General features: G+C 39.9%; 1 protein-coding gene and 1 long non-coding RNA gene across 5 annotated transcripts in view; one reads left to right on the top strand and one right to left on the bottom strand.

Moving 5' to 3' along the window:
* Positions 1 to 5,060, top strand: part of LOC307211085 — a 35,971-nt gene extending 30,911 nt beyond the window's left edge. For all 3 annotated transcript variants that reach the window (XR_013836276.1, XR_013836277.1, XR_013836278.1), the window contains exon 4: positions 4,440 to 5,060. This is a non-coding gene — a long non-coding RNA (uncharacterized lncRNA). The remainder of the gene's footprint in view (positions 1 to 4,439) is intronic.
* ATG7 (autophagy related 7) overlaps positions 1 to 17,659 on the bottom strand; it is a 91,939-nt gene that overhangs the window by 45,109 nt on the left and 29,171 nt on the right. For both annotated transcript variants that reach the window (XM_079967289.1, XM_079967288.1), the window contains exon 17: positions 6,535 to 6,657. In XM_079967289.1, the coding sequence (XP_079823415.1) occupies positions 6,535 to 6,657 (123 nt within the window). The remainder of the gene's footprint in view (positions 1 to 6,534; positions 6,658 to 17,659) is intronic.

Here is a 17,659-nt window from a genome sequence, read left to right as displayed (position 1 = left end):
TCGAGACTGTATTGGTATTTGAGAGTTTCTCCTGGAAAAATGGCTCAGTTAAAATGCTAGTGTATGTTCTCCTATACTGTACTTTTTATAAGGGTATATCACAATTTCTCTCCCCAGTACTTTCTTTACATTTTGGGAACTCAGCTGAATTTTATGTTTCAGTTTTAATGGCTGATTCCAACCCTAAGATTCAAAAAAAAACCAGCCACATTACTTCCAGTAGCAATCAAACCTAGAATACAATTGTTAAAGGGAACATCAGAGTTCTGAATCAAAACTGTCGGTATTTAAATTATTGTTGATAGTGGGTTTTATTTTTTTGTTATCATTTTATTTATTTTAAAATGCACAATCTGTGTGCAGGCATGTTGTTATCTTGATAACCCAGCTCGGTATCTGACATTTATGGTCTCTAGACCAAATTAACTAAACTAAACTATTGCTACTACTGCAAAAACAACATAACCTTTAAAAATGCAAACATAAATTTCAGAGAGGAGGCCATGTCTGATATAGCTGAAAGACGGGCGGGTAGGGATTTATTGTGGTTCTTTTAAAAATATGACAATGATTGACAAATTGCAGATGTGATATTTATTTTTCACATATTTTCAATTAACATTCCTTACTTGCTTTAAAAAATCTTAGCGCAGATTGCACATTAGAGGTTTTTCTGCACTGAAAATGCACATAAGACAGACTGACTAAGCTAGAACACTTTTCCCCCACTGACATGCTAATTTTCCATGTATACGAAGGCCTCTTAAAAAGTAGAGACACCTGAACATGTGGACCAAATACATTTTAATCACACACTGACGAGGCAATAGAGGACGTTGGGGGGGGGGGCAAGCAAAACCAACTGTTTAAATAACAGTGTTGTAGAGGGAAGAAATATTATTCAAAAGAATAAACAACATACCAAAGTGACAGAAATAAGGAAGGGCACAAAAAAGCATCTCTCAATAATTTTGGCCCTAGAGCAAGTTGTCTCTGTGATTTATTAGCAATACAATAATAACAATAATTTATTATTTATACCCTGCCCATCTGGCTGGGTTTCCCTAGCCACTCTGTTACAAATGCAACATATGGTCTAAGTGCAAAAATAGAAAAATGCACTTTGCTCCATATATGATCAATGCAATGATGAGACAGCAAGATGGTAGAACGGAATCTCACCAATGAAATGGGGGCATATATTTTTTGTTATGTTAGGTATTATGTAATTTGTGTTTTTATACTGTAAATTGCCCTGCAATCTTCAGATGAAGGGTGGTATATAAATTTAATGAATGGTAGTAGTAGTAGTAGTAGTAATACAATGTTATAGTATTACTATTACATTTGTTATAGTATTTGTTATACAGTGGTACCTCGGGTTAAGTACTTAATTTGTTCCGGAGGTCCGTTCTTAACCTGCAGCACCACTTTAGCTAATGGGGCCTCCAGCTGCCGCCGCGCCGCTGGAGCACAATTTCTGTTCTCATCCTGATGCAAAGTTCTTAACCCGAGGTACTATTTCTGGGTTAGCGGAGTCTGTAACCTGAAGCATATGTAACCTGAAGCATATATAACCTGAAGTGTATGTAACTTGAAGTGTATGTAACCCGAGGTACCACTGTACTAGTTGTTATACTATTACACTGTTATATAATATTTCTGTTACATAAAATGTTACAGTATTACTAGTATTATAGTACATACAACATTGGCTTTGAGGCATTACTACTAAACAGATGTATGGCATTTTGACTCTGACTCTACAGCCTAAGTACTAGAATACTTTACCTTTCTAAACTATAGTTCTAGTCAAGTTTTTAGTAAGAATTTGATCACAAAGGGTTGGGTCCAAAGATCCCTCTGGGCAAGTGGAGAGATACGGACATTGTTGAAAATGTTAACTAATTCACTGTGTTCTGAAATAACATTTTCAACAATGTCCGTATCTCTCCACTTGCCCAGAGGGATCTTTGGACCCAACCCTTTGTGATCAAATTCTTACTAAAAACTTGACTAGAACTAGTGTTCTGAAATATTGCAATAGATGCTGCTAGCCTTTCCGCCAAGTTGAAGCCTACAAACAATTTAATTCCTTCCAAGACACTTCAGAGTTTTCTCTCTTAATATTGTATAATATATGAAGCTCTCTACTACAGATTGAATAGAAAATATTTTCAAGCATAAAATGACAGACACCATGCATGGGGAAAGGAGGTGCCAGTTTCCTCCTATGCTACCTTCCCACCCCAAAAGCATTTCAGATGATTGGGAGACTCTGTATAACAGTACACAACAGGACAGCAACTTGGGAAGAAAATCTGAGCACAAAAATGCCTTCCACTCATGTACAGGAGTCTTTGAATCCATTCCATAGCCTGCAACAGATCATTTCATTTCATTTACTGACAAGTGAAACAATACTGGAGGCAGAGACAACTCAGAACTATTACAAGTATACTGGAGGGAAAGAACGTGTTTCTAAGCTTTACCTTGGCAAAAAGGCCAGCGGCATTTATTGTAATATTTCAGAAGGCAGTGAGTCAATTAATATTTTCAACACCCTCTGCCACTGAAAACAAATTAAAAGTTCTGAATGAAGAGGTGAAAAGATATGAAAACCAGGAACAGAGTGTGGGATGCAAAGACCTCTCAAATATATTTATGTTCAAAACCCAGTGCAAGGAATTACTTATACAGTGGTATCCAATTAAGTCATGCTCAGAGTAGACTTAATCGATTGATTACAATGGGTCAGTATGACTAGGAATTGGTTATGACCCTTAATCTTTGGGTGCGGTGTATGTTCTAAACATTAAAGAAGCTACTAAAGTTCCAAAATTACATGAAGACTTTTAATTGAGGGAAGGGGAAGAATCCACCTTCATTTTTCCCTGTGACAAAAAGCTGAGACTCAGAACACATTAGCTATTGGTGTTGTCTTTTCTTTCCATCCTTCAGTAATTGCTCTGCTACAAAAACTGATCTGTTAAAAGCTTCAACGGATTAAGTAAGCTTATCTATCTTTGCTATTACTGCCAATTATTTCCAGTGTCTAGAACCATCTCTTACTGGTGACTAAAAATCTCTTGGGCAAAATAATCACAGTCAAGAAACTGGCACAATTGTTCATTTAACAGGGCAGAAGCTACAAACATCATTATTCGTGATGGCAAGAGCTTTGCGCTTCATCTAAAATGAAAACAATATTCTATGTGAACAGAGTGGACAAGGAACAAGGAGACAGGATGCTGCTCTAAAGTGAACCAAACACTCTAGAAGAGCAGAGTCGTTAAGTAAATTCACCAAGTTAATGCCATGTGCAGCTGATTTCAGAGCATTACATACCTTCTGTCTGTGCAGTCCTTCAGTACAACCAATCCCCCCCCCCCAACTCAGAATTTCACTTGCATTCGTGTAATTTGATAAGAAATACAAAGGCTGGTACCAGAAGATTTATCATACCAATTGTAAGACAAGCATAAAGAAAGATGTTAAGAACCACCTTGAAGAATCAGATCAAAGGCCTATCCAGCCCAGCATTCTGTTCCCCCAAAGGCCAACCAGATGTCTACGGAATGCCCACAGGCAGGAGATGAGGGCAATTGCCCCCTCTTGCTATTAAAATTATATATGGCACCTTTGCCACAGACATTCTGATCTGATTATCACTTCTGAGGAAACGACAATCCTATTAAAATCGATGAAAATGAACTGCAGCTCTACTGAATGTATCATGATCGAATTTCAAAAGAATTCAGGTGAGGGTGGTAGGTGACTACATTAGCAGGATTATCTTATAGGAAAGTGCAATGAAAATTCAAAATGAAACTCAATGGCAAAGAGATGCAATATACCACATATAGACTATATGGGCACTGAAACACATTCTCTGCTGCACACACCACACCTTGCAGAATAGACATTTTACTAGAAGGAAAATACAAGAAACTTTTCCAGAAACAGATTCCAAGCAGCTTACTCTCAATTACTGTTTCCAACAGTTTAAATTAATTAATTCATTTCAGAGAGTTTGCAAGTTTTCTTGTTTTGTTCTTTAGTTTACTAAGAACAGGCGGTTGGAGGGAAGGCCAAGGAAGAGGATACTATAATAATCTAAATAAGATACCTTTAGAAGAAAGAGGAGGGTTTTAGCACAGAGGAAATAAAGTCATTTTGGAGGAAGAAATGGCGGGATGCAGAAGTAGAAAGGAGGACAGAATAAAGCAAAAGGCTTATACATCAATGAGTACTGATTTATATATGATATTTATTATTACACACACACACACTTCCTCCAACACTTTTAATATGTAAAGAATTTTAAGAGTCTGTTTCAAAAGTCAGACGGTATGATTCGCACAATGTGAATCTAGATTGTCTTATCCCATCTCAGCATCCTGACTAGAGACTATTAATATGCTTTCTCTCTGAACTAGCTATAAACCCCAGGTATATATGGAGACAGACCAGCCACATCAGCTAAGTATTGAGAGCAAGCAGAAGAAGTTCCCCAAGTGAACAGCCTTCAATGCAAACAAGGCCACTTGGGATGAAGTGGGAGTTGACCTCAACAGCTATTGCATTATAAAGCCATGATGAAGATACAATGAAATTCCCTAGCTTTTTTTTTTGGTAATGACTTCCTGCCGGATTAAAACCAGATGTGAGAGTAAGACATATTTACTGGCATTTTTAGGATACCTTGTCATTTCTAAACCCCTAATATAAACTTTTGGGGTTGTGGCCTTCCATTTGTACAAGTTCTGCTTGCACAGCAGAACTTCCCCTCCCTCTTCTTTCTTTATACACTCTCCAAATCTGTCCCCTCAATCCTCTGAAAGATGATGTGGGGGGCAGGGGGGAGCAGGTGGAGAGCTTCCATTGAAGGAGCAGAAGTCCTTGCATGAATGGCTATGTTAGCAACAACCCTTGCTTGTTTCACTCGATGAATAAACTGCCATTTCAAGTTTTTGCATGCAGCCTAATCAAAAGTTATGCAAATATGTAATGGTGACCCAGAGCTCCTCTGTAAGTAGGCAGGCTATTGTTTTTCACTTTAATTGCTGGAGTAGCTCAGCATGAATAAGGGGAATGTCTTGCAGAGTGGGCTAAAAAATTTGAGCAGGCAGCAACTTTGTAAATTAGAGGCATGCCTAGTTTACAATAAGTTGCTTGATCATGGTGTATCTGTAATGTTGAATCTACACAATGAATTCTACATCTGTGATTCAGATAACTCTTCATCTATTTCCTTTGTCGTTTCCTTTCCCTCCCTTTTTTACTAGCCATTCCCAAAGAAGGCAGGCTGGAGGGCCATTTCACTGGCTCTGCTAGGAAGACCAGCTCCATCAGGCTGCTCCCTCCACTGATTTTTCACCTAACAGCAGCCATTCCATTAGGCTAGAATAGAGAGAGATGGAAGCAGGGCTATTTCATTGGCTCTGCTGAGAGAACAGCTGTTTCTAGCAAAGTGCTACCCTTGTCCTTTTACTGTTTATCAATTTTAATTATTCTTAAATTTCCAGCCCAGCTTTCTCTAAGGTGGGGTACATGGTTCCCCCCTCCCCATTTAATCCTCACAACAACCCTGTGGGGTATGTTTCTCCTGGCACATTCTCTTACCCCCAGGTCAACCAGTGAGCTTCGTGGTCAAGTGGGGTATAAACCTAGGTCTCCCAGGCCCTAGTCCAACACTCTAACCACTACATCACACTGGCTGATTGTAGTAGCAATGCCTCCAGACACATCTAGAGAAACTAACTGGCTGATACTTGACCCATCTCTTTTCTCGGGGGAAATAATACTTCTTCCACAGCACATTTTGAAGCTAAATAGACAAAGTAGTTCTTGAGTCATGCAACAGTGGAAAAAGTTGTGGTTATCCATATTTTGAGGAGATAAATTGCACTCTAATAACTGTTCTCTGGTTATAACTTCAAACCAATTTCCTGTTACAAAAAATGTCAGACTTCAACATTAATCCGCAGTTGAAGAGAGCTTTATAAAATCATACCAAAAAATTGAAGTTTATAATGGTCAACAGCAAAGTCAACTGCGACATCTAATAATAAAACTGAGGCAACTACACCAGGCCAGTGTTGCCACCTGGCATTCTTAAGCGGCTGCCATGGGCCTAGCACCCAGGTAGGACTCAATGCTGATATTTGCCCTGACTCCCTTCTTCACTTTTTACCTGGCTTGATATTCCAAGCAACGCCAGAGTGAGGATCTGTCAACTTCATTATCCCATTTCCAATACTGGGCCAACTACATGTTTCTGGGAAGCTTGCATCCAGGTGATGAAAGAAACAACTTTCCTCCATTGTATTTTCCTTACAATTGTAAAGGAACTCTTGTTGTGGAACAGCAACTGTTACTTAATTCTCACGGTTGGTGTATGGACACAAACAGACCAGCATAAGAGTTTTTGAGTAATAGGTGTATGCATGTGATCGTGTGTGTGTGTGTGTGTGTGCATTTTATTCAAAAATGCTGCTCCTATAACAACTGATTCACTTTGAAGAACCTTACCTCAGCAGCTTGGGTCTCCTGATGCAACAGAGTCAGACCTGTGAGATCTTCCAAGAAGGAATGTGAAGAATTAAAAACCTTTGCTAAGAAATTAAAGCCTTCTCTTTCATACTGCTCAAGGACCTGCAAAACAAAAGACAAGAGGGAAGGGTGTTACTCCTTTTTGTTGTTGTTCAAGAATCAAATCCCAAAACAAATTTAAACAAAACAGACCAAAACAAAACAAAACACAACACCTGGCTGTTAATAAATGATGGACAAAATAATAAAATAAACATATAAATCACAGCCTCCTAGTTTAATCTTCTATATTGTACAATATAGAGAGAGCCAGTGTGGTGTAGTGGTTAAGAGCGGTAGTCTCGTAATCTGGGGAACCGGGTTCACGTCTCCGCTCCTCCACATGCAGCTGCTGGGTGACCTTGGGCCAGTCACACTTCTCTGAAGTCTCTCAGCCTCACTCACCTCACAGAGTGTTTGTTGTGGGGGAGGAAGGGAAAGGAGATTGTTAGCCGCTTTGAGACTCCTTAAAGGGAGTGGAAGGCGGGATATCAAATCCAAACTCTTCTCTTCTTCTTATACCAAAAATGAACAATAAAATTAATTTAACACTACCTAAATACATATTGCAATACTCGGCTTTTCAAGGATAGACACATTGCAAATGAATAATGACGATATTCACAGCCACTTGTGAAACTCAGCAGTCTCCCTTGCAACCAGTGCAATTTATATACAGCTGCAATGCAAACATTATCTCAGTTAATTTCTGAATGAAAGAAGCCCAGAGAACAGCTTACATACAGGATATTTTACTTAACCCCCCCCCCCCCCCATTTAGGCTTCAATACATGAAATTCAATCCTATTTAAGTATGAGTCTTCAAACAGTCATATACCTCCTGTTGCTTGCTCATCTCTTCAGAAGTATCCAGCTAGGCCTTGCATTGCTAAAGGAGGAAACTCAGAGGAATCTCTCTCAGCTGCAACCATTCATTTGCAAATCTGCAGCCAGTGTTGATTGTTTTTAGCTGACAGCATTATACAGCTAATTACACAAGGAGTCCAGGATCCCGAATCAAACCTAATGCCAGGTTTCCATCTTGTAGCACAGCTACCTAGTCAAATTGTATTCCAGGTAATGTGCATGGTAAGAATGGGGAGGCAGAAAAATGCAGTATAATTTCCAAAGAAATAGCAACAAGTTTTTGTGCTGCATATAAAAGCAGACACTATTATCAGAGGTTTTCTTTGAAAGGGAGAGGGAGGCAAATCAGTATTGACTTAAGGAAGTGTTGCTGTTATCCTGTCCAGCGCTGAAGCTAAGCAGGTCTGCCTTTCTAAGGTGCGGGGGGGGGGGGAGGGAGGGGATACGTTTGGGAAGCAAATGTAAGCTGCTCTCAGCATCATAAATAAATGGCACCAAAATTGAATAAATTGTGAACAGTTCAAGTACCACCACTATAGCCTAACGTTAATTTAAAATATAATTTATCCTACCTTCGGTCATAGAAGGTGGAGTTGATTTGATCATTCCATCAGTACAAGCGTTTCTGATTGCCAGATGGAGTGATCTCCCTTGTTTCCCCTCTGTGCACTGCTGTGAAGTTTCTCTTGAACCTCCAGAGCAGATATGGGGGTGGGGGTGGGGAAAGCCCCACTGTGCTGGCTTCTGCTAGCACACAGGGTTGGTTAAATCTGGCCCAGGGCCTCCAAGGTGACTTACAAAAGTAATCAGATGGGCACAAGTGGATTTGATCTGGGAGCAAATTCCTTAAATGCAGTGCTACCACAGAGAAGGCCCTATCCTTTGTGGTCACCCAGAGCAGTGCCAACAGCTTGATACATGTTATTCAAAACATAGAAATAAGACTGCCCTTGTCTTGATTACAGATAGGTAGCCATGTTGGTCTGCCATATTCAAAACAAAATAAAAAAATTCCTTCCAGTAGCACCTTAAAGACCAACTAAGTTAGTTCTTGGTATGAGCTTTCGTGTGCATGCACACTTCTTCAGATGGTATCTGAAGAAGTGTGCATGCACACGAAAGCTCATACCAAGAACTAACTTAGTTGGTCTCTAAGGTGCTACTGGAAGGAATTTTTTTATTTGTTTTGTCTTGATTAGTTAGAAATGGATAAAACAGGAATAAATAACAAGCTCAGGCTGGATTTTTTTTGGGGGGGTGTGTGTGAGGGCAATATCAGGTGGAAAGAAGGATAGTATGAGGCCAGAAAAGCTCAGGAAAGGCATCAATAAAACTTCATTGGGTGTTGAAAAAAGGCTTGAAGGAAAATTGGCTCTATAAACTCAGTGAAAGAGCTAGGTATGAGGAAAACACAGATGAATGGAACAGAGAGTTAAGGCCCACAGGAGGTATTATGCTAAGACACTGCTAAAGCAGGGACTTTGAAATATACAGCAGGATTAGGAAATATATATGCATAAAAGTTTTGTGGAGATGAATAGCAATGCTCAGCCTTGCTGGATGGCTTCCAGGAGCTGCAACCTCTCCACACAACTGCAGTGCCTCAAGACATCTTAATTGTTGCTTGAATTCAAAGAATGGTGATGAGGATAAAGCAGAACCCAAAGGTGCAAACGTTGGAAGAGAAAAGGTAACAGGCTCCCACCCATTGGATTGTCTTAATGTTATGATGGTAAAATGTACACAAAGCAAATTAATTCTACTATCTTAGAGAGGTCGGTAGTTTTTAAAACTACCTTCCAGTATTCTAAGAAGTTATTTAACAACCTAACCAGATGTATCTATATAGAGCATGCCCTACACAGAAGTCAATCTACAAACTCCAGAGCTGCCAGTTATCATCCTCTCAAAGATGTTGATGTTAATCTATTTTGTTGGAAGAACAACACAGAACACATAAAAATTCAGGCCAGATTTTGGTTATCGATATGCAAGAATCAAAAGACAAGCCTGCTTTCAAAACACTAGCATCACTCTGAAACAAAAATACACACGGATAAAGAAAGCACAAAGCACAGGAACACAATTTTTAACAGATCGGACGCAGAGATCCAATGTGTGAGCAGAAGGGACTTCCATATTGCATTGTAGGCGGGAGGTCTAACTAGTTCCTCCCACATTATAGTCCTCCAAACCCATTGAAAAGCTGCTCCATAGGGCAAGGAACCCTCCAGAACAGAATGTGATGCAAGACACTGGACTATTAGCATGTGGGTGGAAACTGGTAAAAAAACGCCTCTCTCCGCCCCCTTGCATATGGAAGCACATTCTTCTTGCAGAGAGGATTTTTAGCATATTAGCCAAGTGCAGGGAACAACAGCTTGGATATAAAGATGTTTCAGATATTCCAACCCAAGGAAAAGCAAGGGCAGGGAGGAATAACGACAAACTTGGAGTTTGTTATTTCCCCTCTTATGTTGAAGTAATCCCTTAAAAGCTTAAATGATTATGCTCAGGAGATCTCTGGTTTTACTCTTGCCCTGTTATGCTTCTGGGTTTACCCCTGGAGAACTGAATTTCCATTCCTTGGATGGTGTTCCTTTCAGAGCCAGGGAACACTGGCATCTAGCCATACATCTATTCCCTAAGTTTCAAACTGCAGTCTTGAACATGGTTTTAACCTTTCCAGCTCTTTCTTGCCCTCTGGGCCTAGTATTCAGCCTTCATTGGCTGAATTGTGCACATAAGCCGCCCTGCTTTATTTCACATACGCATTTCTACATCTCCCCTCACCCTGCTGCCTTCGCTTTCGCTCTCTGACACCTTAGCTATGCCTTGCTTATATACGTTGATATGGTTCATTTTCTCAGAGGCATCCATACACCTGAGTTGATGTTCATAGCATAGTATATTTGTTTTGGACATTTACTGCATCTGGAAGTGGAAGAATTCATTTAGACAACTCAGCTAATTTTTGCCTTCTGGGCATTTTTTTTAGCTTAACCACAACATAAAAATGCAACTTTGGAACTTCTAGCTCCCCTTAGGAGTGCAGTCTCAAGACTCTGAGGCTCCTCATTACTGAGTATCTGGACCAAATTACAATTGAGGTTAAATGCATCTTTGCATTTTTAATGGGCATGTTTTAGAACATTCAAACTGTATCTGCTGCAATGGTGGTGCTGATAACTGATTTAAACTATTCCTCCCCTGTTGAAATTTTGAAGGAAATACCTACCAGTGTGAATTGGGAATTACTCCTAAAGCAGGGATGGGAAAACTACAGTTCTGGATGTTGTTGGACACTACAACTCTCAGCATCCCTGAGCACTGGTCATGCTGGCTGGGGATTATGGAAGTTAAGAGGTCACTTGCTTCAGAGGGGGGAAATTTTCATTAGATAGCAGAGAAGGTTATCTCTCTGACCACATGGAACTGCTTCCCTTGAATACAACCCTGCCTCCCTGTGCACCATGCAGCTTCCCCAAAGCTGCTCCACAGGGTTGGGGCAACCCACAGAACAGAATTAGGGGGAAGGGGAAAAGAAATTCTGTTACACAGCAAAAAGACATTGCACTGACGGAAGGAGTGCACCAAATACTACCCAGAATGCTTTACCATATATGTCCAATATATCAAAGTAGTTGAGGAACTGTGTGAGAACAAGTGAGATGATTCAGTCTAGCAGCTGAATGAAGAAACTATGAAAATGAAACAGTGTATTTAATCAAAACACATGTCAATACTTCCTGCTGGGAAATATGGGATAGTGATATTTCACAATTTCAAGGCTAATGAGGAGATGAGACTCTTCCTAGCTGAATATTACTTAAACACAAAAATAAAGGGTTTACATATATTTTTTTCAAAATACTTCCACAATTTTTCAGGTCAATAAAGAATCCAGATATTATTCCTATCCTTGGATAAACGAAGCTGGTAAAGCATGAGACTCTTAATCTCAGGGTCATGGGTTCGAGTCACAAAATATTGGGCAAAATATTCATGCACTGCATGGGGCTGGTCTAGATGGCCCTCATGGTCCCTTCCACCTCTGCAGTTCTATGACTAATAGGATCTAGCTTGCAAGGTATGTAATCCAGAACCTAGTTCTCTTAGACCATGTGTTCTTAAAAATTACTCTTATTATGTAGAAGACAGCATCAGAATCAAAGCCAGCTGTGCTAATTTCCACATGCCTGTACACTTTTGTGCTAGATTTGTGCTCAATCTGCTTGTTAAAATCTGATCAGTTCTACTTGTTTATGCCAAACACCACACGGTGTACTAAGGGATTTGTTGACAAGGCAATTATTCCGCCCAATGTATGTGGGCGAATACAAAAGAATGTTGTTTTTTGAGCAATTATTAAGCATTTGGAATTATGACAGACCCAGCTGCCATGGGGAAAAGAGAATATATGCTAGGAAGAGACTGGATCAGTGAAAGGCACAGGAAGCATCACAGGTGGAATGAGTGAGACAGCCAGCAAAAGCTCCGTTGCCTGATGGCTAGGCCAAATCTCAACAGACCACACCCTCTGCCTCAGAAACAATTTGAAAAATTTAAATCTGGCAACTGACTTGTTGGATTCACCGTTAATAATTACGAGAATACGCAAGTGCAGAAATGAAACTGCATCTATATTTATTGTAGTTATAAATGTACTACATAGCTTTATGGCCACAATAATAAAAATAAAGCTTGTGAAACCGACTGCAGGCCAGGTGCAAACAGGAAATAGGGGAGCAGGAGGGAAAGAAGATGGGGAGGTCTATGTTGAAATACTTGGAGAGTTACCAACCACAAGTCAGCTATGGCATCATTTTTGGATGCAGTACCCAAACCTGTGGATGTAGAACTGTCTCCTCACTTTCCTGCAATAACTATTTTAAATAAAAAACAATCAGTGTGTGGAAGAAAATACCCTTGGATGTGGCAACTATAAAAGCTTCCTGTTATTAATCCATCTATATGAAAGACTGTTGTTTTGGTATCAGTAAGAAGATCTGCAGTGATACGAAAGTGTTTGGTCTATTCCCGAGTGACAGTAAAAGTGCTCATAAATGTCAATACTGAAGTGCATGGCGGATTATTTTTGCAGTGTGATTGATGGCAAGCAGAAATATCTGCCTACTGTATGGCGTGCTCAGAAAGGTATGTGGCCAAGGCACTGAGGCTTCTCTCCTCCATCTTGTTTCATTTCAGTTTCCACTTTTGGATTGAAAGGCTCTTTATAAGTTTCAAGTATCACTCATTTGTGTCATTCTGGCTTGCAACACTCTCAAGAGAGCCATATGCTGGCCCTATTTCCTGGCAGGGCTATTCTGTTCATTATTCTTATGGAAAAAGAGTTTCATGCCATCCACGCTGGGTGGATTAAAAACATGCAGCACTCATCTAACTTTAGCAGCTCTGCCTGTACAAGCCCCCAAGAAGTTTGAGGTTCTCGCAAGCAATGCTCTCAACTTTTCCTCAGGATTCTACAGCCCTGGGTCCACTTTAATTTTTATTAATGTTCACTCTTCCTGGTGATTAAAACAAAAAGCAACTGTGAAGAGCTTCAAAAGGATCTCATTCAAAAGGATGTCATTCAATGTAAACAAGTACAGTGGTACCTCGGGCTACAAACACCTCGGGTTACAAACAGTATACAAAGTAAATATAAATGAGTACAGTGGTACCTCGGGTTACATACGCTTCAAGTTACAGACTCCGCTAACCCAGAAATAGTACCTCGGGATAAGAACTTTGCTTTAGGATGAGAACAGAAATCTTGCCGTCGTGGCGCGGCAGCAGCAGGAGGCCCCATTAGCTAAAGTGGTGTCTCAGGTTAAGAACAGTTTCAGGTTAAGAATGGACCTCCGGAATGAATTAAATTTGTAACCAGAGGTACCACTGTACAAAGTGATACCCCCCCTTCAGCCCAAAATACAGTGGTACCTTGGGTTAAGAACTTAATTCGTTCTGGAGGTCCGTTCTTAACATGAAACTGTTCTTAACCTGAAGCACCACTTTAGCTAATGGGGCCTCCTGCTGCCGCTGCACAATTTCTGTTCTCATCCTGAAGCAAAGTTCTTAACCCAAGGTACTTTTTCTGGGTTAGCAGAGTCTGTAACCTGAAGCGTCTGTAACCCGAGGTACCACTGTATTCCACTCCCATCACAGTTCCTCTTCCTTTACTATAAGTTGACCAAAGTGTTATCACAAAAATGCCTCAGGAGAGGTTTTTTTTATATATTGTATCATAATAGTATATGCAATACTTTGGAGGGCTCCCCCCCCCCTTATCTATAGGAAGAACAATGGTAGTGATTTTTACCCAACACCTCTAAGGGGTATCACCAGTTCCTTTCCCCCTTAATGGAACACCACTTTCCAAAGTCTGAAATGAAACCTTTTCCGGCTTTAATTAAAGAGAATTAGATTACACGTTCCTAACAACATAAGGATGTTAATGTAATATTGTGCCAGAAAAAGATTTATCAAAGGATTTGCTCTTTAAAAAAAAAAAAAAAGAGAGGAGAACAGAGAGGAAAGAACTGTGATCTTCCCCTTTCAAAGTTCTTAAAAGAAAAATTAGAAATGTAGAAATATATATATATATATATAGAAGAAACTAAAGCAGCCAAATTCTCAATCCCAGGTTTAACTTTCATAATCTCTATCTCTGTACGTTTGCCAACAACATAAATGACTTATCTAATTTACGTATCTGAAAGCTTTTTAAAGTCTCAGAACTAAATAAATAAATAAATAAATTGCTTTTAAGTTCTGTGGAGCAGAAGTGTGTTACTCATCCGCTAAAACTGAATTCTTTGTTTAGCTGTTCCGCTCCTTGCAGTGTCACACTCAACAATGGCTTGGATCCTAACTTTCTTTCCATGAATGAAACAGGGCTTCCCCGCAACGCCGTTCTGTCTGCAGCCTTTGGAAAGCTGTTCTTCTTGGCTGGAAGACCCTTGAGAATTTTACAGTTTTTTAAAAATACAGTCAAGAGAATAAGATGGACCCTGAATCTCTTAGATTTCCAAGGCCATGGTAAAGAGGTGCACCATCAGCATACGACAAGAGCTACTGTACATAATGAAGTTGCCAGCCAGTCACACCTCTGAGGAGATGGAATTCCACAGCTTAGGGGCTGCCACAGGGAAGACCACCATCTGCTAGAAAAGAGTTCTTAGGCTTGGAAATCCTATTTAAACTTGGCACAGTTGAAAAGAAGGGATGTCACATTTCGGCTTCCAGGCACCCAGCAAATTCTGAAGGAATCATCTCTGGCAGAATTCTCACTAGTCCTTAAACTGTAAGGCTCTCTTTTGCCAAATATACATGTCCCGATTCCTTCCGAGCCTCCTTGTGAGTGTCGGTTCATTCAAGGTCAGAATAGCTCACTTGGTTTCAGTTGTAGAATCATCTCAGTCCTTCTAGTACAGCTGCCATAGTTCCAGTTCTCCAATTCTAGGTGCCCTAATTTCCGTTTCAATAAAGCACAGTTTAAACTTATCAAAGATCCCAGTTCAGATGTAATGTCAAAGTGCAGTTAAGCTTAAAAAAAAAAGAGCAGATTCTCTTTTTTCCTCATGGCCTCACTGGAGAAAAAGGTAATTTTTTTCTTCACGTAGTGCTAAACTACAGTTTAGCAATTCAGCCAAACCAGGACTATTGTTCCTATTTACAAGTAAAACTCATAATCGTACGAGCCAAGATGTTCTTCTTGCTTAGGATGAGATTACCACTTTAAAAATTATGTGGCCAGTTTTCGTGTCCCAGACTGGGGACCAGGCCGTATTGTGCCATACATAAGATTACACTGCAAATAGACCATATATATATATATATATATATATATACATACACACACACACACAGACACACACACACACACACACACACACACTGCAGACTAAGATGGCTATCAACAACCAGGTCCCAGTAGTTCCTGCAAGGTCTTAAAAAGGACAGCCAATTTTTTTAAACACGATGAAAGCACTCAAATTAATGTCTTCACTGTGAAACAAAGCTAGGCTTGCATTGTGTGGATAAGTGGCTAGATGCCCAGAGTGAAGAACCAAATCTATTTGTTAGATAGTTCAGCTGTGCAAAATGACATATGATCGAGAGTTGTCAAGGACCATTTTACAGAGAATTCATTTTAAACCAAGGCTTTTAAAATACATCTGTGTTTCTTTTCAAAAAAGCACAGGCAATTCCCCCTCCCCACAACTGACTAGAATGAGAGCATGGGATAACAGTTCCTTTTCTTTCAGGCTGCAAAGCCTTTGTTCTCTTAAGTGGCTTTGTATGAGTAATTCAGTTCTTATGTTACATTTGAAATCCATGGAGGAAGTAACTTCATGTATTTGCTAGATCTTTATTTTGGTTATAAGAGCTACGAAAAACATCAGTATTAGTCTGTGGAAAGTGAAAAGTGACCTTCCAGTATTTTAAACCTGGCTAGCCCTTTTCTGCCTATCAACAAACTTGGATGGCCTTAAATTGGAAGGCAAAATTGTTTTGACGTACATGCCACTTTTTCTTCCATCTTCACTCATGTAGGCACAAAGAAGCATTAACTCTTCTTTTGTCCCACTAAATGCTGGATAAATGCATCTTGAGCACCACAAAAATTGTGCCTCACATACAGGCTGGCAATATTTCTAAGTCCCCTGCAACTGGGAACATTACCAATACTGTTCCATTTACCGAAACAGCCTCCGTGTCCTAAGCTGTGGAAAATTTTCAAGCAACCTTTGCAGTAAAAAATAATAATAAATGTGTGGGATACGGGTGGCTCTGTGGTCTAAACCACAGAGCCTAGGGCTTGCTGATCAAAGGTCAGCAGTTCAAATCCCCCCGACGGAGTGAGCTCCCATTGCTCGGTCCCTGCTCCTGCCAACCTAGCAGTTTGAAAGCACATCAAAGTGCAAGTAGATAAATAGGTACCGCTCCGTCGGGAAGGTAAATGGCATTTCCGTGCACTGCTCTGGTTCGTCAGAAGAGGCTTAGTCATACTGGCCACATGACCCGGAAGCTGTACGCTGGCTCCCTCAGCCAATAAAGAGAGATGAGCGCCGCAGAGTCGTCCGCGACTGGACCTAACGGTCACGGGTCCCTTTACCTTTACTCTAAAAAATGAACTATAGAGCCTTCAACTTATAAGCATAGTATTAATTGGTAATTCACAATGTTTTATGCACAATAAATCAAGCATGCTATAGAAGACATCACACCTCAGTTCTGAATGCATTTACTTGGAAGTATGCACCCCTAATTTCAGCTGAACTTGCATGTCAACAGCTATGTTTAGAACCGTAGCTTAAGAATGAAGAATTCCCTCAAATAAACCCTACAGTGCCTTGTACCATCACTGATATTTCATAAGGAGCCAAATAAATTTCAAAGCACTAAAAAATTTGAAGCACTGTGAAATGGTGCTCTACTTTTTACTATTCACATTTTCAGAAATGTGATATCGCAGTTTCTTTTAAGCTTGACAGTTGTAATCTCCGTATCTCTTTAGTGTACTTTTTTTAAATAACTACTTTAAATAACCAAACCACACTGCAGTGATTCCATTTGCGTTGTATCTCTGCCTACTGTCTTTTCAAAAGATTCACAAGACATCAGTATAGATACATGTTGATTCTTTTGCCTCATCTGTTAAACAGCTTTTTAAATCATATTTTCTTTTTAAAAAGAAACTAGTACTAAATTCAGGATGTACCTTTTTAAAAAAGAGAGGAAAGGATACCTTCAATTAGCTTTAGTTACTCTATGGTGGTGATGTACATATGGTTGGTTAAGCAGCTGAGATTAAGCTACAGTTATTCCTGATGAACAGTCTAGAAACACGCTTCAGCATTAGCACAAATGAAGCTTGGGTATACTTACTATGCTGTTTTGCAACAATCACCCAAGTGGCTGCACATGATCACTAATCTGAGAGGCAGCTGTTTGTCATTCCAGTCATAACAGTTGTACTGCTAATAAGGGCGGTGAATATGGAAGACAAATTCAGGCCCAAATTAAGGTACTGGCTTCACAGCAGACATCAAAATTCCTCATTGGCTACCTTATGGAGCTGAAGATCTATCTGACAGAAGTGTAACTTGGACCTTGATTGTTCAGTTCTCTTTCTGACAAAGTTGCAACATGAATACCAAAAGAAATATGGCAATTTCTGGAACTGAATAAG

This window comes from Podarcis cretensis (genome assembly GCF_951804945.1).
Source record: "Podarcis cretensis genome assembly, chromosome: 2".
Taxonomy (NCBI): domain Eukaryota; kingdom Metazoa; phylum Chordata; class Lepidosauria; order Squamata; family Lacertidae; genus Podarcis; species Podarcis cretensis.
Note: the sequence above shows the minus strand (reverse complement) of the source record. Positions and strands in the feature narration are given on the sequence as shown.